Source organism: Rhinolophus hipposideros (genome assembly GCF_964194185.1).
Source record: "Rhinolophus hipposideros genome assembly, chromosome: 8".
In the NCBI taxonomy this organism is placed as follows: Eukaryota; Metazoa; Chordata; class Mammalia; order Chiroptera; family Rhinolophidae; genus Rhinolophus; species Rhinolophus hipposideros.
Window position 1 is genome coordinate 40,295,380 of NC_138054.1, and position 27,252 is coordinate 40,322,631.

At 37.7% G+C, this 27,252-nt stretch overlaps 1 protein-coding gene across 2 annotated transcripts; it reads right to left on the reverse strand.

Moving 5' to 3' along the window:
• Positions 1-1,830: 1,830 nt before the first annotated feature.
• LHX8 (LIM homeobox 8) lies at positions 1,831-26,977 on the reverse strand (the record flags this gene model as incomplete). Of its 2 annotated transcripts, none has more annotated exons than XM_081055518.1 (9): positions 1,831-1,907; positions 5,803-5,986; positions 12,587-12,682; positions 17,276-17,379; positions 18,072-18,292; positions 20,323-20,444; positions 24,165-24,326; positions 24,751-24,837; positions 26,897-26,977. In XM_081055518.1, 9 exons carry the CDS (start codon positions 26,975-26,977, stop codon positions 1,831-1,833), a joined length of 1,134 nt encoding a protein of 377 aa, XP_080911644.1. The 2 variants fall into 2 exon arrangements, with proteins under 2 accessions (XP_080911644.1, XP_080911645.1); XM_081055519.1 differs by having other exon boundaries at positions 1,857-1,903.
• Positions 26,978-27,252: the final 275 nt, after the last annotated feature.

The following is a 27,252-nucleotide window of genomic DNA, read 5'->3' on the forward strand; positions in this document are numbered from 1 at the left end:
GGACATTCATCTTTGGAAGTAAAAAGGGTAGTGATGTCGTTTGTATAAACTCTCTGAACAGTCAGGGGTGGTGAGCACAGGAAAAAGACAAAAGAGAGAGAAGGAACACTCACAATCAAGCACCTCCCGAGCTAAATGATGCCAATTACATCCAGCTGGGAAATGCTATAAGCTGCTGAGTGCAGAGCTTGGCTAGACTACAAGAGCTTTCCTCAACATCTGGTAAAGGTAAAGCTGACCTCACCACTTCGTGCCTGGGACAGGTAGTCTAAAACCCAAGGAGATTAGCATCAATCTCACAAGATCAGATAGAGTGATTATTGACTAGTTCTTTGTTTTTGGCCAAATGGATTCTAACTGGAGTAGCAGGTTAAAAAAAAAACACACACAAAAAAACTTTTTTCCTCCTTTTTCCTATAGTGAAATGTAGGTTTGTTGCGTATGGTTTGAGGCAGATAGTAAGTTACTTACATCCACATGATTGCTTTCTGGTTACATTTATGATTACTAGACTAGAATTACAAATATTCCACTATTACTTCCAGTCCTCAGCCAGATGTGAATCTGCTAAGTTAAACAAAGGCTTAAACTTAAGATTCTTAAAAATTTTTTCTCATTACCTTTTCATTTTTCCTGACTAGTATATGACAGACAAGTGAGTATTGATTAAGGTTTTTAAATTCAAAAATTGGTGAGGGTGGCACTACTTACTTTTGTAATTCCAAGACAAGTGTCCACTGCTACGTAAGATAAAGCCTTGAGGTTTAGATTTCAGCCCTCAGAGTCACAATCCCTAAAGAGTACTCACTAGGAAGAAAAAGTAGACTCTCTGCTCTAGAAACATTGCTCATAAATTCCAAGTACTTCTAGTTCTCCTGTTTCACCCCTGAAGAAATACATTTTTATGGCCCATTTTTCATTTCTGACTTGGGATACCAAAAGGTCATTTTAAAAAGTGCTCTGCCTTTTCTTTTACATTAATTTTATTAGCTAATCCAAAAGAGATCATTCGCCAAATTAGATGTTTTCATGTGTTCTTTTGTTGAGTAAGTACAGTCACCTACAAATATGTTCCCCATTAAAATGTACTCACAACACAGCTCAAAACAAAATGAATTTTTAAAATTAAGCGTTGTTATATTTGAAAGAGATTAAAGTCAACTTATTGCAGAAAACACACAAAAAAGAACAAAATGGTTGAAACTTTCACAATAATGGAAAATGTTTAATAAACTTAGAATGGTGGGCTTATTAAACTAGAGTGTTATTTACAGCCATAATTCATCAACCACAAACCCAATAATGTGCTTGCATGGCATGCTACAACAGAAGCTTTATTCATTCAGAAAACATTGGCAAAATAAATTTCAGTTGCAAATTCACAGATACAAGCCTCAAAGTATAAAGTTGTATGTAACAAAAAATACAGGTAATATTTATAACAATAACTTACAGATACAAACTAATGATAAACTACGACTTCACAAAGGATTGTAAACATTTTGCACACTTGTCAGTCCTTTCTTTTAGGCAAAGTGCTCTTTTGATGACAAATAAATTAACAGATACACACTAGAGTGAACTATTTTCAGACAATACAAAAAAAAGTTTTGATTTGTTTTCTTCTTGTAAACATAAGTTTTACAAAAAATGAAGAATCAATAAAAGTGTCTTGCAGGCCAACTATAGATACATACCTGGGCAGCAAAGTGATTTTGGAAATGCTTTAGGTGTTAAATAAAAAATTAACATTAATCTTTTCAATGATATTTTATACCTAATAAATGACAAGTTTATATCCTTAATCATTTCTATCCCTGAAAAAAGAAATTAGGTATGACTTATTGGCAGTTGTGTCATTGAATGGGGTAACAAGGGCTGGAGTCCAAGAGTTGTTGGTGAATGAGCTACAAAATAGAAAGAAATTTGTGGATCAGTTTTGTAGGGTAAATAAAACTGATTTAAAAACAAACACAAACAATCCAAGGCAATGTGATTTCATTACTCATTATCGCTGAGGGCACCAAGCTACACTCATTCCACTGACCTCAGCAGCAGCATTAACTTATTCAGCATAGTATATTATTAAATGAGAATCCAGAAGTGGTTTACCCCAAAATCTTTATTTGGGGCCACAAGTTTCTGACATTTTAATGTCCTCCATCCATACCCCATTCACTGCACTTTACCCTGCAGCTAGAAAGACATATGAGCTTTGTCTGCAGAGATGTGGGTAGCTTTCATATGAAGGTGTCTCTGTAGGATAACCACCCCCTCACAACCACCAAATTATCATTTATGAATGCTTAACTGCCTCTTCCCTTAAATGTACATGAAAACACATTTGACTCAGGCAACACTACAGTCATTCCTATAAACACACTCGACTTTAATGCTCATGTAAGTAAATGATAACAGTGGTACAGGCTCTGGTTTTTTATTTAACCAAAACTTAAAATGAAGATTCCACTCCAAGCAATGGCTATGTTGCTTCAAACCAAACCTCCCTCTGAGAGGAACTAGGAAAGCTGGAGAAAATTTTCAAAAATCTTTCTAAAGGCATATGAAAGAGACCAAGGCAGTCAAGTGCCAGAAGAGAAGGAAAATAAAATGAGGCTACTTTTCCCTCACAAGTTTAGTGACAATTTTAAAAGAAATGTCTGAAAGGCATTGGGAGAAGTTTAACAGAGATTTCTGGAGTTAGACTTTGGCTGGGTGATAGAAAACAAACATGAATGATCATGGACCACTAAAGAGAATCCCTAGTTAAAAACAATGAAACAAAACAAAACAAAACACAGGCTTTGTTTGGGATCTCAAAATGTTAAATACAAGTTGTAGTGACTCAGAAACACAGCCCTCATGAGAACTGATGCCTGATTGGATTAAGTTGATCTCCCCTAGCCTGACAAAGGCAAAACTAAATCCTTTCTGGTGGAAGATATCATTCAGAGCCTCAAATTATTTCTGGTTTTTCATACCCAACATCTGAAGTGCAATAAAAAATAACAAGGCAAATAAGAAGACGTGACATGACTGAAAACAAAGAGGAAAAAACAAACAACACAACAGACCCAACAAAAATCCAAATATTGGAGTTATCAGACATAGTATAACTATAATTAATTAGTATAACTAATTAATTAGTATAACTGTAATTAATATAACAGTAATTTTATTAAGGAATAAAATAACAACATAGATTACTCCAGTATAGGATTTGAAACTGTATAAAAGAATGAAATGGGAATTCTAAAACTGAAGATACAATAACTAAGATTAAAAAATCAATGGATGAGTTTTATAGCACATTAGATAGTGAATTAGTGAAATGGAAGAAAGGTTAGAAGAAAATATTAGACTGAAGCATGGAAGGTCAAAGCCTGGAAAATATGAAACTTCTTCATAAGATCAAATATTTGAAGAGACAAAAGCTGTTTTCGTAATGAAATACATCAAACTATTAATACATGTTCAAGAAGCATATCTAAGCACATTATAATAAAACTGAAAATAAAACACAAAGAGAAACGCCAGGGTGAGGGTGGGGAAGACTTTCTATTTCAAAAGAACAAGAATAAGACCAACAGCTGACTTCAACAATAAGTGGTATCAGGTTAACTATCCATGTTCAAAACAACAGAAACAATGCAAGCCAGAAGACAATGTTATTTCTTCAAAGTACTGAAAGAAAATAGCTGCCAATCTAGATTTCCACATAGAGAGGACATACCATTTACATGTATCAAAACAAATACTTATGACTAAACCTAACAAAAGATGTGCATGATTACTAAACAAAAAACTCTAGAATATAAGAGAACATTTGAAGATGAACTAAATAAATAGAAAGACTAAATTCGTGGTATGAAAGACAATATTACTAAGATGGTAGTTTCCTACAAACTGATCTAATGGAGTATATTAAAATCTCAATTGTTTTCCTTCTTTTGGTGGAAATTGACAAGGTGATAAAATTTAAATGCAAAGGGTCAAGAATAGGTAACACAAACTTGAATAACAATGAAGCAGGAAGACATGTACTATTGGATATCAAGAATTATAGGCCTAGCATAAATAAAACAATTAGGCATTAATATAAAAATAAATAAACCAATGAAACAGAATAGGGAGTATAGAAACTGACACAATATATTATATGGACACTTGATTTATATCAAATGTGGTGCTACACGGCAGCTAGGAAATTAGTATTTTCATCGGTATAACAAAAAAGCTTTGCTGCCTATCTCACATGACATACAAAATTCAGTTCCAGATGGACTGTAAATCTAAATGTCAAAGGTAAAACAAAGTTTTTAGAAGATAACATAGAAGGATTATCTTTGAGTAGGAACAATTCCTTGAACAAGTCACAAAAAAAGCACTGCCCATGAAGGGGGGGGGGGGGACTACTGAAATGAACTACACTAAAATTAGGAACTGGTGCTCAACAAAATATACCCTTAATAGAGTAGAAAAAGGCAAGTCACTGAATATGAGGAGATATTTGCAACATATATAGTCATTAAAAAACTTATTTATATGCAGAATATAGCAAGGGCTAAAACAAATCAAGAAAAAAACAAAACAAACAAGTCAACAGATCAATAGGCAAATGACATAAATAGGCTCTTCACACACACAAAAAGATATACAGATGCCCAATGAAATAATACTCGATCTCATCAGGCACTGAAGGAAACACAAATTAAAATAATGAGAGAGCACTATATACAACCATCAAATTGAATAAAATTAAGAAGTCACACTATACCTAGTGTTGGTGAGGATGTAGAGAGCACCTTGAGCTCTCAAATGCTGCTGGTCCAAGTGTAAACTGGTTCAACCACTATGGGAAACTGGCAGATCAACTCAAGTTGACTGTATGTGTAGTCTGTGTTCCACTCCCAGGTACATGCCAAATAGAAGTGTGAATTAATGTGCACCAAAAGGCATGTACAATCAAGTCCATAGCAGCATAGTCATAAAAGCCCAAACTAGAAATACTAGAAATGTCTATCAACCATGGATAAATTGTGGTATATTCCTACAGTAGAATTCTATATAACAATGAAAACAAACAAATCATCGATTCTTGCAACAATGCAGATGAATCTCACAAACAATGTAGTTGAAAGAGGTATGACACACAAGAATATATTCTGTCCAGTTCATTTATAGAGAGCTCACCAACCGGCAAAACTAAAACATGATTTTAGAAGACAAGGCAGTGTTACTTTGGAGGAAGAGGATAACGATTGGGAAGGGGCATTAGAAAGGCTGCTGGGTGTAATTATGTTTTAGTATGTCATTTGGCTAGTATTTACATGGATATGTTCCTTTTGTTTAATTTATCAAGTTGTATACTTATTATGTGTGCACTTTTCCATATGCATGTTTAGTTTCAATAAAAAAGTTTAACAAAACTAAGTAAACCCCAATCTAAAACTCTGAGTGTTAATACTTTCTCTGACCATAGGAAAATAAGTTATTTAAATATTTCAGGTGAAAACAAAAACAAAACAAAAAAAGTTTTTTTCCTAAGTAAAAATCAAGCACGAGGAGTCATTATCAGTATTTGCATTTTAGCTGCAAAATGAGTGTTGGACTTGTCCCTTAAAATATACTCACAGAAATAAGAATGGTTGGATAGTTTTGTTCTTTACTGCACCCCCCACAATATTTTTCAGCTACTACTGAGGTAATATTTCAAAATGTGAATCTTATCAATAATCTAATATTAGAAGTTGTCAATTATTGATTGCTCGGGAGACAGCTATTAAATGTTGGGATACCTACCATCCATATAACTATGCAGCGCAGTTAACATCGTCCCATCTTGGGGCACGTACGCAGAATAAGCCATTTCTTCTAACATGGGTGGAGACAGCCTGGAAGGCGGGACAGCTGTGACTGGGGCAGAGGAGGAGTGATTAGGACTGACGTGTTTCTTGTGGCGTGCTCTACAATTCTGAAACCACACCTGAGGGAGAAAAGCAATGTAGCTATGTCACATATCAGCTTCTGGGTACATTACCAACTCAATTTAAAAGGGATGCAACCTCAAGTACTCTACCATAATAGCACAGTATACACAGTATACATCTAAATCCTGTGTTTCCCCGAAAATAAGACCTAGCCGGACAACTAGCTCTAAGCAAAAATTAATATAAGACTTTATATTTGGAGCAAAATTTTGGAGCAAAATTAATATAAGACCTTATTTTACTATATTAATATTCATATAAGTCTTATTTTACTATAAGACCAGGTACAAAATATAATATAATATAATATAATATAATATAATATAATATATTGCTATTTTTGGGGAAACGAGGTAAGTCTTTAAAAAGTTCGGTAGGCAGAAGAGAAACAATTTTGCACAAATATCAATGGTCATTTTCTTCGCTCAAATAATAACTATCTGATGATTTACTTAAAGCCAATTCTATACTAAACCAGCATATTTCAAAATAAAAGGGGGGTACTCAAGAATTCCAGAAAAGTTTCCTTGGTTTTTCTACTGGCATTTAAGACAAGAAGAAAAACAGAGAGAGCCTTTTTAATTAGAACTTTAAAAAAAAAAAAAAAAGCACTACTAAATGTATTCGTAGACACCCACTGGATTTATTTCTAATCTTTTTTCAAATGACTGAAATCTCTGCTGAGAACTCAAAGCTTTCTACAAACCTCTTGATTCAGTTATTCCAGTCACATTTTAATCTGCTGACTTCTATTTCTCTTAATGAATACATAGACTATTCCCTAAAAAGCATGATAAGATCAGGCTTATCATAAGAAAAAATCATAAGAATAAAATACAAACACATCACTGGTTAAACAGTTCACAAAATGTAAAGAGCTAACAGCCTGTTGTCCATTCTATCACAGAAATAAAGGGGGCAAATTTAGGGCAAGCAGTTTCACATCCAAGTCAGGGTGAGTAAGGTTAGACTACCCAGAATGCTTCCAGTAACGAACCTGCCTGTGTTTGAATCCCCTGCCACTAGGTAAAACTTGACTATAGAGTGTTACTCTATTAAAATATTATAGCATTTACTTGCCACCACTCCAGACAATTCTGTCATGAGAAGAGAAGTGGAGGGATAAAAACTTTAAGGAAACTAGGATAAGAACATTTTGGGGATGAGGAGAAGGCCAGGGAAAAGCTGGAGACACAAGTCTCTGCCCAGAGCTGGGACGTAGTTCTTTGATGGCACAAAGGGAGTCTTGGCTGAATAATATGGAACAGAAGGGAGCTGCGAAAAGATTTATATGAAAAAGTTGGCCTGATTTCTAAGACACACCCTGGTCTTGGGGCTCAAAAATAGAGGGCTAGCAAAGTATAAACTCAAGGGGTTAAAATTAAAGGAATAAAAATCAATAATGTAATGGGGTATGCAGTTCTGATCAAGTGGCTAAAAGGGAGAATCCGAGGAATGTTTCAGGAGCAAGGCTTAGTCATATATCAAAGAAAAGGAGAGGGAAATCACAGCCTTCTCTCATTTTCTGGAGTGTCTGTTGGATTCTTGTATACATATATAAAGACCATACCAAAGTCTCCAGTCACAGTTCTCTCCAAAAGCTCCTTAACATTAGATGCCACTACTGTCACCCACCCAGCCAAGAAGACATACTCATACGTTCTCCAACTTATGAAAGAGAACTGCTGCCACCTGCCTTTTCCCAGACAGTACTCAGAAGACACACACCCCAGAGCACTACATACGGTATAACCCAGTACTCTACAGTTCCCAGAGTTCCTTCAAAGTATCTTATGTCTCCAGTGGATTATATATTGGATGGAAGCTACTCAGTTGTTTAAAAAAAAATCCCAGACTTTGGAAATAAATATGAAGATGGCATGACATAAATAGCAGAATACCTACCTTAATGCTGATTCTATCAAATTGGAGAAGATGTAAAAGAATAACAGTATTCAGGATTCATGTGAGTTGGGGAAAAGGAACTTTCATATGGGGCTCCTGGCAGAATAAATTGGTATGAACTTTCTGGAAGGTGATTTTTGGGCTATCAGTTAAAGCCCCTAAAATGTTTTCTCTTTTGGCTCAACAATCTCACTTCTAAAAACATATCCTACTGAAACTATTGAACAGGCATGCAAGGAATGTATACAATGTTGTTCACTGCAGCGTTTTTATAATAAAAAAAATTAGAAATAAACTAAATTATACTATGCTCAATATGTGCAGCAATAAAAATGATGTAGCTCTTAATATGGAAAGGTATTCCTAGTACAGTGATTGGGAGAAATAGCAATGCTTTCTCCTATTTCTGTAGGACATACAGCTCATAATTCACCCACCTGAAAGGGCACCTGAACAGTGATTGTATCTAGATGCAGAGTGTTACAAGTAAAATCATCCATCTTCATTCTGTGATTTCAGTACAATGACAATCTGCTTTGTTACTAATGTCTCTCTAAGCAGATTTGAGCTAGTAAAGGTGAGATTGTCTCTGTGAATCAGACCATTGTTTCTACCTAATCTTTGTATATAACCTAGCTTGGATATTAGAATCAAGGCCTAGTAATCAAATTGTTCTTTAACTTTTCTAAAATGTGCTCGATGCTAGGAAGCAGGCTGGGCACACAGACCATGCTTACTATTTGAGATCACAGTAACAAATTCTTCAAAAATACTGTGAAGGACTATATATTTAAATTATACACACATACCCTGTTTCCCCCAAAATAAGACCTAGCTGGATAATCAGCTCTAATGCATCTTTTGGAGCAAAAATTAATATAAGACCCATTCTTATTTTACTATAAGACCGGGTATAATATAATATAATATAATATAATATAATATAATATAATATAATAATACTGGGTCTTATATTAATTTTTGCTCCAAAAGATGCATTAGAGCTGATTGTCCAACTAGGTCTTATTTTTGGGGAAAAACGGTATATACAAATTACATATATATATATATATATATATATTATGTACTATTTATATATTTTTTTCATGCCAGTACTCCTTGCTTTGCCATCTTATCAAAAAATATTTAAATTCAATCCTCACATATTGAAAGTCACCATTCAACAATATGTTCTCTAAGTTCTAAAGTGTGGAATCAAGGTTAACTTGCTCATAATACTGGTGACCAAAACACCTGGAAATTACATGAGAGATGCCTGTGATGTCTGTCTTGAGTCCCTACTTCATCAAATAACTAGAAAAGCTCTCCGAAAACTCTCCATTTTCCTTTACTTTCAAATTTCAAAATAGTCTACAACATGGTAGTCATGAATCTGACTTAGCTGAAGCAGTCACAGTCATTGAATGAAGGAAACTTCAGCCCGTTGAGCCTGAATGACCTCAATGAAGGAAGCTTCACTTTCATGCACAAGACACTCACTACCTCCATTCACAGCGCATGCCATTTTTGTAGCCTTTCCTACTGAGAAAGTTCTACTCATATGTCATGACAGAAATCTCCCTTTTCCTGCCTTCCCTTGCTGACACTTGATTCTGCTGGCTGTCGGACAGCCTTTCACATATTAGGTTGGTGCAAACGTAATTGTGGTTTTTGCATTGTTGAAATTTGCCATTTGATACTGGAATACATTCTTAAATAAATGTGGTTATGTTATACATCATTTTAATGCACATTTTTCGCTTTAAGTTTTTTTGCTCATCACTTATTACTTGCTGTTTATTTTATATTTAGTTTAGACTATGGAAATGATGTTAGACAAAAAGCAAATTTGAGCGCTTTTCCTATTCGAGTTCAAAATGGGTCGTAAAGCAGCAGAGACAACTCACAACATCAACAACCCATTTGGTCCAGGAACTAACATACAGTGCAGTTGTGATTCAAGAAGTTTTGCAAAGGAGACAAGAGCCTGGAAGATGAGGAGCATGGTGGCTGGCCATCGGAATTTGACAGCGACCCATTGAGAGCAATCATCAAAGCTGATCTTACAACTACAGGCGAAGTTACCGAAGAACTCTACGTCGACCACTCTAGTACAGTCGTTCGGCATTTGAAGCAAATTGGAAAGGTAAAAAAAGCTCTATAAGTGGGCACCTCATGAGCTGACCGAAAATCAAAAAAATCATTGTTTTGAAGACTCTTATTCTACGCAACAACAACAAACCATTTCTCAATCGGATTGGGACATGTGATGAAAAGCGGATTTTATACAACTGGTGATGCCCAGCTCAGCGGCTGGACCGAGAAGAAGCTCCAAAGCACTTCCCAAAGCCAAACTGGCACCAAAAAAAGGTCATGGTCACTGTTTGGTGGTCTGCTGCTGGTCTGATCCACTACAGCTTTCTGAATCCCGGCGAAACCATTACATCTGAGAAGTATGCTCAGCACATCGATGAGACGCACCAAGAACTGCAACGCCTGCAGTTGGCTTTGGTCAACAGAAAGGGCCCAATTCTTCTCCACCACAATACCCGGCCGCACGTCGCACAACCAATGCTTCAAAAGTTGAATGAATTGGGCTATGAAGTTTTGCCTCATCCACCATATTCACCTGACCTCTTACCAACCGACTACCACCTCTTCAAGCATCTCGACAACTTCTTGCAGGGAAAACGCTGCCTTAGCCAGCGGGATGCAGAAAATGCTTTCCAAGAGTTTGTCAAATCCTGAGGCACGGATTTTCACACTACAGGAACAAACATTTATTTCTCAGGGGCAAAAAAATGCGTTGATTGTAATGGTTCCTATTTTGATTAATACAGATGTGTTTGAGCCTAGTTATAATGATTTAAAATTTGGGGTCCAAAACCGCAATTACTTTTGCACCAACCTAATATGTTTAAAAGATACCAACTCTGTTAATACTGTTCCTTCCCTTACCATCTCCTGACCTGATCTCTAGATAAATATTCCTGATGTGGTTAATATTATGAGCATGTGATTTCAAGATCTTTCATGACTTCTAAAGGAAACACTCTTGTCAGACTGGTTGTTAGTCACTTTTTAAAATGTGTCAGTCTAAAATAAACACAGTAATACCCTGGACATTTGGAAAGTACTAGGTTATGGAACTTGCCCCCTCAGAGAGCCTCATTACATGGCAATCGACCAAATCCACTGAGAATATAGAACCTGCAGTACCATCAGGTCTTTCCCACAGGCTTCTTTGTATAGATGTGTCAATTATGAAATGCTTCAGGCTTAATAGATTAAACTGAAAAATAAACACCTATTTATTAACCAATTTAAGAAATAAAACATTCTATGTACAATGTTGGACTTTACCTTTTTACCTCCCTGAATTTTATCCTGTGGGTTATGGTTACTTGCATTATTAATTCCTTAAACTTTTTTGAACCTTAACGTTATATAAAATTATTTTCCATTTCCCTGATTTCTCTTTAAGATCTTGACAGTTGACCACCTCCATCTGGAACCCACCTCACTCCTTTGGCCTCCAAGAAACTTCTGCACCAGGCTCATCTTTCATTCTGGCTGTTACTATGTCTCATTCCAACAGCACCTCTTACCCAGCTCTCTCCCTAAAGTCCTTTCTTTATTTTTACTGTCTGTGATCTATTTCTAAAGGGTTTTACCCAATTTTATGGCATTAGATCATTTTGTTTAAGTCCTGCTACCCCTTTAAAATACCAGATTACATGCCCAATTGCACCATCATTGCATGATTAGCAGAAAGAAAAGGGAGGTCAACTCCATCTGAACTACCAAACTAGCTTTCTTTTGACCTTAATATTCCTATCAATAGCACCATTCCCAATAATACTTTAACTTCAAGTTTAAGAATCGTCTTTGGCTTCTCTCTGCTTCCTCATTAGTGTCCAGGTCCTTTTCTTGTCTTTCTAGCATCCAGTACCTGCCATGAGTGTGTGGTCAATAAAATGTTTCTCAATGAATTCTAGTGACCTATCCTAGTTAAATTTCTTTTCAAACAATTACTACTTTGCTGGGCACCCCAACTAATCTGTCTCTATCTAGCCTCTCCCAACTCTAATTCTTGCCATTTACTGTCTGTCACCAGCCCTTTCTTCCTAATAACACATATCATGGCTTTCTCCTGCTCAGGAGCGAACTCTACATTCACAAGCCTCTCCAAGTTCCATTTCAACAATTTAATCCCCCCCAATTTGCAAATGGAAATCTTACATTCCAATACGTTTGCTCTAACTCATCCTTCCCTAGCTTTGTTTACATCCCTCCCTCTATCTAGATCTTTAACAAAGGCCGTCAACACCCCCTACACACCAACACACTCACTCACATACACAATCACAGAAAAGTAGAAAAAAATGCTGACCTCAGAAGCAGATCTAGCTTGGAGGCGCAGCTGTCTTTTTTAGCGTGAGGATCTTAGAGTTGCTGTGAGCACTGAATGAAATACCTTGGGCAAGGAGTGATTTAACAAATGGTAGCCTAGTCCAAGCAGGCTAATTATCAGGGCTTTTTTTAAAAAAAAGAAAAAAAATTGACTTAAGAGTGTGAAAAGACCTAAATGAGAAGCTAATGCTTTGATATTTCTTCACAAAACAACGCACGTTCATAACAACCTAGAATAGAACTTTTAGTTAGCTCTTGATTAACCTTCAAATAATCACCTGTATCACACGTCTGCTCAAGCCTGTCCTTTCTGCTAGTTTCTGGAGGGTCTGTGCATCTGGGTTGTTGTCCTGAGCAAATTGTGCTTGCATAACCTGTAGTTTAAAAAATGTAAGTAGTAAACAGCTAAAAATAAGAAGCTGATGGGAGAGATGGGAGAGAAGACATGCACAAGAAAATGGGGTATTTCTATTACTTGAAAATCAATGGGGAAGTATGTATAAATGAAAACAATGCACATTTTGTAATTTACCTATAGCATGCCATGTTGAGATCTTTAAAAAATAATCCATTTCAACATAAAAACTTCTCCCAACTACGTTTATTAAAAAATAAGCTCACCTTTTTCCATTCTTACAACCCACAAATGAAATGTATACATGGTATGTCTATTTACTGTTTTTTCCATTCTTTTAAAAGTTGCTAGCGTTAGAAAACTTTTTAAAATACAAAAATCACATCACATTTATCTCCAGCCTCTACTGAACTAAACAGCTTCAAAGCCTCTACTATAATTTTTATCAGTCTCCAAATAGTACAGAGCACAACAAATGGTTACGCTTAATGGGAACCATTCCATCATTGTTTTGAGCACCTGCTCTCTGCAAAGGAATATCTGGAATCTTAAAAAGAGATACCCACCAGCCCATTGAATAAGAATTTCCCAGGATCTAAACATCTATTGAAAAAGTTCCCAGGTGATTCTGATGTGAACCTTTGGGTTGGAACCACTCTGCTAAGTGCTGTGAGATAGTGACACATGAAAAAACTGTCCCTGATCTCAAGTTCCTGGGAGAAAGAAACAGACATGCCAATAAATACCAACAATACAAGGTTAAGGGAGAGGTATGTTGTGGGAGTGGGGTGGAGTGCCAGAATAAAAACACTAGTGAAAGGTTTTTGGATTCTTTCAGAAAAGGTTAATTATGGGAACCAGGCAGGGTATTTGAATTGTATTACTTAAAAGTCAATCAATAGAGGGAAGTATTATAAATTATAAAGTATTATAAAGAATGAGAGAGGGAGTCAGACATCCAGCATGATTGTGCTGTCCACAGGGATGGGAAGGGGATGTGGTAACCTACCTACTGAAAGACGTTAAGCACCGCTGGCCTCAACACCATTTCCAACAAGGAAAATTAACTGCAATCTCCACTATGCTCCTTATAGAATACTATCTTCTGCCACTGCACTTCTCACAGGATAGCTAAATAATTTATTAGCAAGTCTAGCTCTCCATGGCAGAAAGTGACTTTCTTGAGAAAATGTCTTACTCTTCATGTTCCCTTCCTGTCACATAGTTTGTGCTTAATTAAGAGATGTGACAGAATGAACCTTGACAACGTGAGGAAAATCTGAAGATAGTGGTGAAAAAGACAAATGTTGTTCCAGGAAACCTTAAGAGCTTTACAAATTATATATATAATTTTTTCAGTTAAATTCTCTCTGATTAGTGACTCTCCTAGAATAAGGAATTCCTGGCTTCACTCAGTTCACTTCATCCTCCCTTTCCTCGAAATGTGTTATTTCACATGCAAAAGGAGTTGTGTTTATAGGAGGTTGAGCATGTAAATCCCAAAGAGAAAAAAAGAATGAGCAGATATATGTCTTTGTTTTTTTAATTTTTCAAGGAGAAAAGCTGAACAGATATATAAGCATTTGCTTTCAAAGCCACTATTGATGATTTATATAAAACAAAAACAGCATGCCTTTCACAAAATGCATTTCAAATTCACAAATTTAATAGTGGAACCAAATTACATTTAATAAAGCAATTCCTCATCAAGGAATGAAGCAAAACTTAAATTAACACTGATGGTTTAGAACTGCAATTTACTAAAGGAAAAGTCAGATGGGTTTATCAGTGTTCAGTATCAAAAAAAAAAAAAAGCCTTTTAATTTTGACTTAGTTTTATTATTCTCCAGTCAGTAATGATGCCAAAACCCACCCTATTCCTTTTCTGAACTCTTTCAGCATGGTCAAGGAGTGAGACTCTGGAGACACTCATCATTTTAAGGCCAGAAAATCTACCAGAAATGTTAGGAGCCTGCATAGGTAGTAGCAGCTGACCAACTTAATCTAAAGGTATATTAAAGTGGGTGCTAACCTTAGCACAATTAGCAGTAATAATCATTGAGCAAGTGCTTCCAACTACAATAAACAAGCCATAATATTGGCTGAAACTTCTCAAATATTATTTCTACAAATGAGATAGTATTTGAAATATTTCTGCCAACACAAAACAGTATTTTATTTTGTGATTCTTAAACTATTTTTTCTTCCTATGTTTCTAAACAAGAATTTTGGGAAATTACATTTTTTTTTCCTACCATTTTAACTCTTCTCTGTCCAAAGCAGGTACTTCCTGAATAGTCTTGACTTACAGTTTACCTGCAACAGTTTATTATTTTGCTGAATTCAAGCACTACTTGCATATATTCAGCTTTCTGAAAGGTAAGACAATTTGAAAATGAGGGTACATTGCTTGATTTATTAGAGGTTCTGGCAAAATATAATGATTCAAGTTTTTTAAAAGAATCTACAGCTATCCCAGATTCCTATGTTATGAAAGAAACCACTTGAGGACAAGGATTCTGCCTCATGTGTTTCAGTCATGCCTGGCATAGACAAATGTTAATAAAAATTGAATAAACGAAAACATGCTTTGAAATCATATCATTTCTGCTTCCATTTTTTAAAATTTATGATTCTGCTACAAATTTTTTAAAATTCATGATTCACATCACATTTTTATATATTAGTGCATGGCTTAAATAGTTTCTGGCCATTTGCAATGAAAACTGTAAGGCCATCTATAAGGCCAAGATTCAGAATCTCATTATTTTGTTCTGGCTGCTGCTGTTGCTGCCATTAAGTGGCATTTTGTCAAGGCACAGTTCTATTCATGGTCTCCTGGGAGGCTAAGCAAAATGAAAAGACCAGAGGTTTGGGGAGCAGGGTCCAAATCTCCTCTCTACCATTCCCTTGGAAGTCTTCTTTGACTTCCTGAACCTCTTAGATGACGCTCGTGACATCAAGGAACTATTATAAGAGTTAAAGGAGATAATGGAGAGAAAATGCCTGTCATAAGACTTGGTGGTACACACAGTCTTCCACAAATATTATTCCCTTTTTATTTAACTAGTATTTATTATCTTCCTGTATGCGATTGTTTATATGTTTAAAGTGGTCTCAAATTTTCACAACTATAATTTTAAGAATAAATTTTATATCAAATTAGAATTATCAGCCTTATAAATAAAATCATAGCCAGCCTTTATGTGAATAGCTAATTTTAAAAACAGAATAGATTTCTATTAGAAATTTTATTTTAATTCAGACTCCTTTTAGATACTGGGTATTTTGCTGTCAGGTCTCCCCCAGGTACTCATATGTCCTAATTTAGGACTTTCAGTGATCTTCTTTACAATCCAATGAGGTACCTCCAGAAAAGCAAGGTTCAAACAGAGATAGTTCCTTGAATTGCCTTATTTTTCATTTAATACTTATTGACCATGTATTCTATGCCTAAATTAAGAAATCCAAAACAATCATTTGGAAATTTTTCAGAATGGCTCTAAATTTTAATGCTAGATTGCTTTCCAATAACATTAAGTTGCCTTGGAATATTTGTGTCACATCAAAGTTTCTTTTCTTAATTATTCTCAAAATAAAAATTCTCTTCTTGAAACACTTGTATCATCTTAAATACTGACATGTCTTAGAATATGTACTTTTTCAAAAATTACTTTCACTCATTTATTAACACTGTATAAAGGTCCTTCAAAGTCTGAGCTAAGATAAACAGTATGTGTAAAGCACCCAGCAGTACAGGGTAGGTGCTCAATAAATGTTACTTTACCTTAATATAAAATAAATACCTCAGCCACATTAATCTTTTTAGAAAATATGATTTATCTGAAAAAATGCAAGAATCATTATATGTGTAGACTTAAATATAAAGCAAGGAATAATTATTTAATAATTTTCTTGACAATTTACATAAATCAAACTTATTACATTATTTGAAATAAATTACATTTAGGGCTGCTAAGCTGAAATTAATCCCTCCCTTTTCAAGGGACATAATCAACCTTTAGCATCAAATTATAGAATGCTTCTCTCTATCCCCTTTAAAAGCAAGAAAGGGCCTACTTGATAGGAGTCAATCAGTAAATTCCTGTTTATGGTCAGGCATATTCAATTCTTTCCTACTCAGAGAATGTATAATCTTGTCCATTAAAAGACTCATTGCGGTTTCTTAAAAAGATGAACACATTAGTGTCCCATAAACCCACACACATACTGTATGACTGTTGAGTCTCAAATATTTTGTCCTCTTTTACAACCATATGTAGTAATAATGCCTGTGTTAAACTGATTTTATCAGGAAGTCAGTACAGAGCAACATTTTATTTCCACTTTGATGTTAATACCAACAGATCCCAGAAAAACGAAGTTTGAATGACTAGTTCATACCAGATCATGACTCTGAATATTGACAAACATTTTAGAGCAAAAAGTATGTTTTTATACATTCACCAAGTTAGTTTTCACAAAAAGCATTGGCTAACATTTTTGAAAACATAAAAATGATTTCAGATAGCATAAAGATTGTTTTTTCGGGGTTTGTGGTTTTTTTTGTAGGGAGGGGTTTCAAAAATCATAAATTCATTGTCATGTCTACCTGGAGCTGATCTGCTGTAAAGCTGGTCCGAGCTCTTTTTGCTGGTTTTGGGTGATTAACATCTTGCTCTGTGAGAAGGGCGCCTTCAACACTAATCCCATTACCTACATTTAGAAAACACAGTGCACATTGGTAACTTAGATGGGTCCAGCAGTCATGCTATAATAGGTGTCTTGTATCTCTTGGCTTGGAGTGAAACTGAATTCATCTACTAGATTGCCAAATCCCTTAAGTTTTTACACACACTAGAAATACACTGTGGAACCAACATTCCATTTGTAGGCTTGTATATTTAGTCACAAGTGCAAAAAAGTTAAAAGTACACATCTAAGGCTCATCCTTAGAAAGCAAAGACAGGGAAACAACTACCGTGTTTCCCTGAAAATAAGACCTAACCGGACCGTCAGCTGTAATGTGTCTTTTGGAGCAAAAATTTACATATAGACCGGTCTTATTTTACTGTAATATAAGACCGGGTGTCAAATTAATTTTTGCTCCAAAAGAAGCAGTAGAGCTGATGGTCCGGCTAGGTCTTATTTTCGGGGAAACACGGGAGTAACAAAAAGCAAGATAGAATCCTAAACTCAAGCCTGTTGCCTGAAAACATGGCACAAGCCTATCACACAGGGTAAATAAATAAACAGATGGAGACCATCAACAACAGTAGAGTGCTTAATGAGTTTTACCACAATTACACTGCACAAAATAATGAATTAAGATGACCGTAGGAAAAATCGTTTCTATTCCGGTATTCCCTGTTCCCAAAGACTCAAAATTATTTTAAGTATATATTTACCGTTTTCCACTTCTCTTTTTAAATTATCCAGCATGCAATCATAATGCACTCTGCAGAGAACTTTCTCTTCCACCAAAGCAAACTCTTCTCCCGTGGAAAGTTGCCTTTTGCAAGAAAAGCAGGCAAAGCAAGCCAAGTGATAGACGTTGCCCTTGGCCCTCCGGACCCAGTCAGTAGAATGGATGTGCCTCCCACAACGAGAGCAGCGAGTTCCATATCTTCTATATAAATACAAGGGTGGGAAACGAAGATTTTAATGCTTGGTGAGATAGTCATCAGTCTGAGATTAAACTCATATATTACTCCTTGGTTTAAGCTAAGTATTTAAATCTTTTGAAAATAAAACAGGAATCAATTATTTTTCTATAAGTCGGTATGGTAAGCAATGAAGATGAGACATGGCCATACTTCAAATCTGTTTCTAAAACAAAAACTTCTCACTGTTACTTTAAAGAAAAATTAGATTTTTCTTTTAAATTAAATGAAGTATGAGTTTCAATATCCCCCTTGTGACAAATATCAGTGCATTTACAAGTTACCTAGAGACCCAAGATACGTGCGCGCGCGCACACACAGTCCAAACTGAAACCTAAAAGTGCAAAAGCAAACCACTGAAGATATAATGATTTCTTAAAACCACGTTGAGATAATTAGAAATGTTCTGAATATCATTTTTTTAAGTTCAAACATTTAAACGTTCAAACATGATATTATCAAAGAATGAGTAGAACGGAAATTATTCACCCTGGGAAGAATGAATGGAAGGAAAACTCAGAAATGTTTCCTTTGGTGAACATGCAGTTGCATTGCCATCAACAGGAGGAGAAATATTACCTAAAACTTTCAGAGACACCTGGACATTAAATGCACATTAATCTTAACAAAATGGCGGATACAAATATTTCTTTTTTCTCTCAATCCATGACACTCTTTGCCATGTCTCCTTTCACAATCGAAGTCATGATCAGGCATATCAACATCAAGTTAGATAAGTATATATGTCTGTGTCTATTCATTAATATATCTTTAGAGGTATTAACAGTGTTTAAAAATTGATCTTAAAAACTGAATCCTAAAATTAAATTTTAGTACATAACAAAATATGAAGTATAAAAAAGTCCTGAAGAACTGGACCATCAATAAGCCTCTGACACCAAATCTTTCAAAGCTTTTCAAATTAACATAAAATCTTAAGATTAGCATATCCTAAGTAAAAGAGGAGGCAAATTGCTACTATTTTTGAGGAAATGGAGAGTAAACCTGATGACGAATATATGTTTTTGGTAAATATGAAAGTCTGTGATTCTATAAAATAAAGGACTCGGGGTTTCATGAAGTGCTTTAAATCACCTAGCAATTTATTCAAACCAATCACTAACCTCTCTGAAATCAGTTTTTGAAATTGAGTATAAACAACATAATTAGTATTACAAACTTCATTATATAGTATTAACTTCCCAATTTCACAATGAACATTTTTCTTCATTTGGAAATGCAAATAAAGAAAAATATGGTTACTTTTAAACATCATGCTTGAGGATTTCAATTTCCAGACAGCTATCCCTTAAGAACTGAATTATACACTTGAAGAAACTTTACATTTAAATAATTATAAAGAGATCACACAGACAAATTTCTACATTTACTATCTTAGGCAAATATAATCTCACAAAATAAAGGTCAAAGAACAGACAAAAGAAACAGGATTTTTAGGCAGAATAATTAGACTTGATGTATTTCTGATACTGGTTAGTCAATTCTTTTGAATAACTTGGTTTATCCCAGTCTCCAAAGTGCTAGCATTTTATAAGTGTATAACGAGGGATCATTCCATAGTAAACTGATGAAAGCTTGAGAAAACCTTGATTTGCATCCGCAATATTATTTTGTCTTACCACTCCCTTTAAATCAGGGGCTTTGTCACAATAAGTCATATTGCATACTTTATACCTATTCACAGCAAAGAAGATTGCGTTTTTAATATCTAAAACTTTCATTTGCCAAAGTAGGAATAATTATTTTAAATTAGTTTTTGTATATTGAATTTCTAAAACATATAAACATGCTTAATTTTATCTGTTTTAATACAAATTATACCTCAAAAAATATAAAGCGCACTCATTTTGAAATCTATTATATAAGAAAGACTAGGCTTCAAAGTAAAACCAGACAAGAAAGCCTATTTACAAAATTCTCTTTGTGTAATAATTTCTTGGGATATTTACTTACTGAAAAAAAAATATCAGTGTACCTGAAATAATCAAGTTTGCAGAAAATGTCTTTGTCTTTAATATAACAGCTGGTATGCCTTCCTAAGGAGGTTCTGCAGACACTGCAGGAGAGACACCGAACGTGCCAGCACAGGTCATTCACCTGTGAAGGAAAAAGGGGCTGGATGAGAAATCATTTAAAGCTTAAGATTATCATTCATTGGTTTTGTGTAGTTGACAATTTAAAAAGCTGGTCCCTTAATATGTTAATACATACTCTGAATGTTTCCATCTAAAAGGTGTAATGTACACAGATCTATGTCTACAAATATTTTCTTTTAGACCCTAACCAGAAAATCAGAATAATATATTCTACATTTGGAGTTTACAAATTTTTTTGTTACTTTGAAGACGTCAGTTTAATTTCCTTTTTTAAGGAGAGCTTCTACGAACACAGGGAAAATTCTTGGACACTTTTAAGTCCTGCACACTGGTTAATTTTTTTCTTTAACCAAATTCTTCCTACTGTGTAATATGGTAGCTAAAGAAGTCAAGCCACATACCTTCTCAGTCTACGTTTTGGCCAAATAATGATAAACTTTGCACTGGTTAAAGTGAAAGACAGTGAAAAAAGAAGCTTTGTAAGAGAAATACCCTTGTAAAGAAAGCCAAGCAATCCATTTTGCTTACAATACAGAAACTATTAAGGTAGATTAAATGTTGATATGGCAGAAGCCCTGGCTCTCTTCTGAGATTAAATAATAGAATCAAGGACTAAAGTATTGGTAATCCCACTCAATGATTTAGCTACTAGAGAAAAAAATAAATCTGATTATAAGGGGTTCTATAAAGGGACCCCAGCATTGTTTGCCATTTATACTTCAAGAAGGAAGGCATAAAACGGTGATTTAATAAATCACAGAACTTAATGTTTTCTAAATAGAGACATATAATATTATTAATTCAGGGAACAGATCATAATTACCTTCACCAGAAACTGTTGCCATCATATTACAAGCACCACAATGTCAGCCTTCAAGAATAAACATGTTTATTGGACTGACCTTGCCTGTAATACAGGCTCTTAAAGTTTGTTCTTGTTAAATGGACACAAGAACTAGGTCTATTCTTAGTTCAATTTCATGTAAAAGAACAGCAATGATGCAAAAACAACAGTTACACCCTACAAATGGATCTAATGCCTAAAATAGAAATGAAGAAATTGGAAAAATGGGAAATTGTGAAACATGCCATTTGCTACATTATTTCACAACAAAGCCTACCTATCTGATGATTCTATCAGAGTAGCACTACTGTTCAACTTGTGTGTCTATGATATGAAATATATTAATAAAAGATACTTTGAAGCTGAAGAAAAAAGTTTCACTGGCTTCTAACTACAGTCACGTGCCTCTTTCCAAAGCATTAATGAGAGTATAATTTTGGTGAAATTTTAAGTTTTAAGTTTAGGTCTTGCTTAGAAGAATTACATGTTCACTATACAAGAAAACATGGAAAATAGCAAAGAAATAATAGGAAAGAAATCTGAGGAAATGGAAATTTTCAAAATATTAACAATGATGAATGCCCTGGAAATAAAGATTTATTTTCCTTCTATTTTTTCCTAAAATGAGCCCAATTAAGTTAAAGCTCAAAAGTATGAGCTTCCTTTAGCATTCCACTGTTTAAGGCCTTCTGCATTTCCATCTTATCCAAGCTGCCCTTTTTCTTTTCTTTTTTAGCTGAAGGTAGATTCAGGCTTCCGGGCAGTCATGACCACCCTCTAACACCAGAAAGCCAGGCCCTAATGCCTGATTTTCCACCTTTCTTCAAAGTTTACCTTTTCAAAAAATGCTCTTTCATCTTCCATTTCTTTTCCAGGGAGGAAAGTAAGGTGAAGGGAAAAAATTCCGGACAATATAAACCTTCCCTGATTGCTGGTATTGATCCAATATGTATATGTATATGTAGAAACAAGCCAGAAAAACTACCCAAACAGGGCACTGAGGATTGGATGGAGCAACAAATACATCTATTTCCTCTTGTACTTTTTTATTCTAACTCCATTTTACTGGCTTCACGATATGGTGTTTTTCTATATTAAACAGTTTACACTCTCAAGTACTCTACTAGGTCTAATAGTTATTTTTTTTTACCAGTGACTTGTATTGAATTCAAACTTATCTGGATAAAGTAGACTCAAAAATGGGGGGAAAAAAGAATTCAGAGTTTTTATATAATCATATAGTGTTAATCTTTTTTTAGTGATAGCATTCTATACAGAGGAAGACTTAGATAACTCAGATATTTTATATAACACAAAAATATAATACATAAATACATTTTAACTTCTAAAAGATGAACACCAGAAACCATTTTATTTCAGAGGGTGTGTTAAGAGTCACATTGTAATAACCTTTTTTTCTCTATCCTCTCGGCTGTTAAGTATTAAAGCCTTTATAGATCCCTTCAGACCATTCTTTAAAATTATGCTAATTATTGAGAGGGCTCACTGAAAATAAGAAGCTAGTTTTGATCCAAAAATGATTTTGAAATATCCACAAAGGCTCAGGTCTAGAAACTTTGAAAAGGGAATCTTAAGAGTGCAGATTTAAAGAGAAAGCTGTGTCAATATGCCTGCCAGCTTTAAGAATTAACCACCAGTAAAGATTAACTCAGTCACTTTTTAATGTTTTCACCCAAACTTCTTTTGTTACTTTATCTGGGTTGTATCTATAGGGTACTATTCCCTCTTTACATATGAAACAGCTTTGTACATTGGGATAGAAACTTAAAGAAGCCCACTAACTTTTTTTTGAACTCATACTTTCTATAATTAATCCTTTCGAAAAACTGGGGGTGGGGGTTGTTGGGGAGGGAATAGAAAGTGAACTGGCTTGCTACTAATTCAGTGTAGGAGAGATCATTAGTTTAAATAGTCATTTTAAAGAGCTATTGAAGTTGAAAACCCATAGCATTAGGATTAAGACACAAGGGACAATGATTCTGCAGGCAATGACATGGATAACTGTGGCCTGCCAGAATTTCTACTCCAAAATTCCCTCACAATATTTTAAAAGTAAAACTAATTAATACAGACAGTCTACTCTCAAACCACTACTTGAAGCACTTCATCCCAGGGCTTCTTTCCCTTCTTTTCTTTCTAACTTTACATCAATTTCGATTCCCCCACCCCCAAGCACTGGAGATAACAGAAAAAAGCACTGGGTGACTTTGATGTATTGAATCTTAGTAAGAGAAGGAAGGTACTGGAATAGTTTTTATTTAAATGATCCTAGGAACTTTTACTTTTGAAAAGCCTCAAATAACTATAAACAAACATAAGACCATGTAAAAACAAATCTGTCCAGAAAAGACCCTGTAAGGCACTTTACAGTGGTTCTCACCAAAGGAGACATTGCAAAGGGGAATCAGTCAACACATACCGACCTGGAACTCTCAGAAGCAGGCAGGCATGTGGGTGTTACTGGGGATGCAGGGACCGTAAGTAACCCGGGGCTCAGTAAAAATAATCAGGCGGGACCCTGTTTCAGAATGATAAAAGGGTTTCTTTCCCTACTTCCTTTCCTCTACAAGTCGGTGGCTGACTCGAGTACATTCACCCCGGGTATCGGCATTTCTAAACCACAACGTGTCACACACAAGCTCTTTTGCAACGCGAAAAGATTTTCAGATTTCTCCCCCCACCCCTTCCCACCTCATGAGTTGCCCTTGACCGGACCGTTTTCCTGAGAAAGCCTAAAACTTCAAGCGAGAACTCGATTGGAAAAGAGGGAGAAAATGAACTTTTCTCTTTTCCCAGAGCTCCCAGGGTAACCACGCTCCCCTTGGGCCTGTCTACCTTGAGAAGGTTCCGCCCTACCTTGAGAAGGTACTTGTCCACGATCTCCAGGCCGCAGCTGTTGCACACACACTTGCCAGGGGGGCATACGGAGCCCGAGGCCATGGACCGGGGTGAGGACGACGGGGACAGCGGGGCCGAGGAGGAACACGAGTCCTCGTCCCCCGCTCCCTCGGGGCTCACCTGCAGGAAGCCGCAGGGCGCGGTCTCAGGCGGTTCTAGACCCCTCCTCCTCTCTTCATCCCACGGACCCCCGGGGGCGCCCCCACCGCTTCCCCTCCCTTCTCCTAGCCCTCCCGCACCCCTACTCCCCGCCCCCAGTTCTTGAGGTCTCTCTTTTCGCCCTCACCCCGAGTCCAAGCTCCAGCCACGACCGCTGGGGCTGCCACCCCTAACCTCAAGGACCGGGGGCGCCTTACTGCCCTGCCCTGCCCTGCCGGCCAAGCTGGCTCAGCTTTCCACCCCGCCCCGTCCCAGATCCTCCTTCCACCCGCTCCCGAGAGCCACTTGGGCCGGGAAGGAGCGCGGGACAACGGCCCTTGGTCCTGGGCCGCCTCCCCACCGCCAGTCCTGCCAGCAGCCAGCAGCCGTGTGCCTGCCCACTCACCAATCCCTCTTCCCCGGCGCCTTTTCGAGTCCTCCCGGCCGCCAGGGCTGCAGTCCTCCCGCACTCTTCCGACATGAGCCCCTGGCACTGCGGTGGGGGGCGGGGGGGAAACGGGGGCGGAAAGTGGGAAGAAACAGACGAGAAGTTCAGAGCCCGCGCACGCCGCCCTAGCCTCGGCTTCTCCGCTCGCCGAGAGGGCTAATGAAGGCATCAGCGGGCGGGTCGCGCGCAGCCGTCAGGGCTCCCGGGTCCGGGCGCCGCGGGCCAGCGGGCGGGCGCGCACGCTTCCTATCCGGCGTGGTCTCCCTTACCGCCGCGGGCGGTGGCGGCGCAGCCCCAGCGCGTGGCCAGGTGGCCACCCAGCGCCGAGGGCTCGCCCCGTGCGCCGCGCGGCTCTCCTGGCTGCGGCTCTCCAGCTCTCACCGGAGTACGTCGGTTCCCCGCCCCCCTGCCCGGGGTAACAAGTTAATAACAATCATCCCCGCACAAAGCGTTTTCTTTCTAGACGTCAATCACGGCGGAGCGGGGATGAACGGGCCAAAGGGGGTGCACGCGGGGGGAGAGGCGGAGTGGGAGAGAAGAAAAGAGGATTGAGGAGGAGATGGGGAAAGAAACTTGATTTCTTTAATAACCTCAATTAAAAGAGCAAGACACACATATATTTTTTTAAAGGGGGCTTTATGAATTGGATAGCCCGAAAGGTGAAGAGGTTTAATAGGATACTTGAAAGCTAATTACAGCGGGATTTAAGAAGCCTGGTGTTTGTTCCGATGACAATTTGAATGAAAATGCTTCAGATTAAACCGAGCCAGCAGCTCTTTCGTAAACTTGCAGCAATTAGAGCTGCGAGTGATTTACACTCGTTTCTTTAAGGTGTAAATTGCCACTTATTGCTCAGTAAGTCAACATTTGAGCTACTAAAGGATTATTTTTAACTAGCGCAAAAAAGCGTATCGAGTGGAAAATATCCAGCTGAATTTAATTTATGCCATTTAAAAAACTCACCCAACCTCGGTCAAAATGTCTTAAAGCAACAGCGCGCGTTACTCAAGTGTTTCCAAGCCTTTGCTGGAGATTTGTTCTTAAATGAAAACGCAGCCTCTCTGGCCGTTTTTTGCCTTCTACCGGTATTACGAAAACTCTAGCGGGAAGATGGGGGTGCGAACTTGAGCGGCCCACATTTCTGCCTTTCGGACTCTTCGCCTCCTTCCTTCCCTCCTTTTGGCAGCACCTGGCGAAATCTGGTCCAAACCCGGAGCACCCCCCTGGCCCTCTGCGGAGACCCCCGGGTGCGCTCCCTGCGCGGGACCTTGTGCAGCAGCTCGGAGGCCGCGTCCTCGCAGACACAAAGGGAGTTTAATAAACAGAAAAGCCCCGCATTCGCCCGGTGTTCCCCGCCCAGCGTTGGAGCAAAGATAAAGTCAGCGGTTCCTGGTGTGGGTCCCTCTGAGGCACTCAAACAGGCTCCAGTTGATTTGCAAACTTAAAACGCGAGGCACCGCCGGGTCCTGCCTCCAGAGTGAAGTGAGAGTTTGTCAGTTTCCCCCATCTACTCCACGAACGTCGTGACTCGAGTACCCTGGGGTTTGCTTCGTTGGGAACTTTAAGTAAAATAGCCCCTCTGGCCACTCCTGGGATCCCCCGGGCCCTCCCGGAAGTCTCTTTCTGTTTCGCGGTGGGCCCACCGCAGCGCGTATCTCCCTGCAACAGGAGGGCTCGCCTTAGGGCGAGCAAGCGTCTCCCCCGGCAGGTAGGGCGCCAGGAATCGCGCCTCTGTTTGGTCCCACCCGGCAACCTCCCGGACCTCCAGACTCGCTCTCCCCCACCGCCACGATCACCTCGGCAAATAGAACAAAAACGCGACTCACATGTACCCGAGAGCGCCTTAGGCTCGAGGCTTCCTCTCGCAAATTACAGTCTCCATGCCTCAGGTTAAGTGAGCTTGTGGGTAGGGGAGGCAATGATTACTAACTAAAGCTACTACGTAACCAAAAAAAAAAAAAAAAAAAAAGCAAGAAAAAAAAAAAGCCAGGTCTGAAGATGAGGCCGTTACAGGTAATTTCTGAACCTCGTTTAGGATCCCAAACAGCTCGCGTTTCAAGGAAACTGCGATTCAGCTGGTCTGGCCAGGCGTCGGCTCGCTCACCTTCTCAAGGGGAATTGCCAGCTCCGGCACGTCCTTTTCTTCTAGTTTACACACAAACATCTGATCGCTTTTCCAATACATGGCACTGCTAGGGCTGCTTATCTCATACCAACTCCAGAGGGTCAGAGGCTGTCCTTGTCTGCCGATTTCCCCCCCTCCCCCGCCCCAATGCACTAATAAAAGCTGACACCGAGAAGAATAAGAATGCTGCAAGTATGTCTTCGACCAAAGAGGCTACCGTGGCCGTAACCATTCTCTGATGGACTCTTCTTAAGATTCTTTCCCCAACTTCACTAAGGTCTGTCCCTCCAGGAAAAGAAAAAAAAAAGTTTTGTTTTCCAGAGGGTGGAACCTTA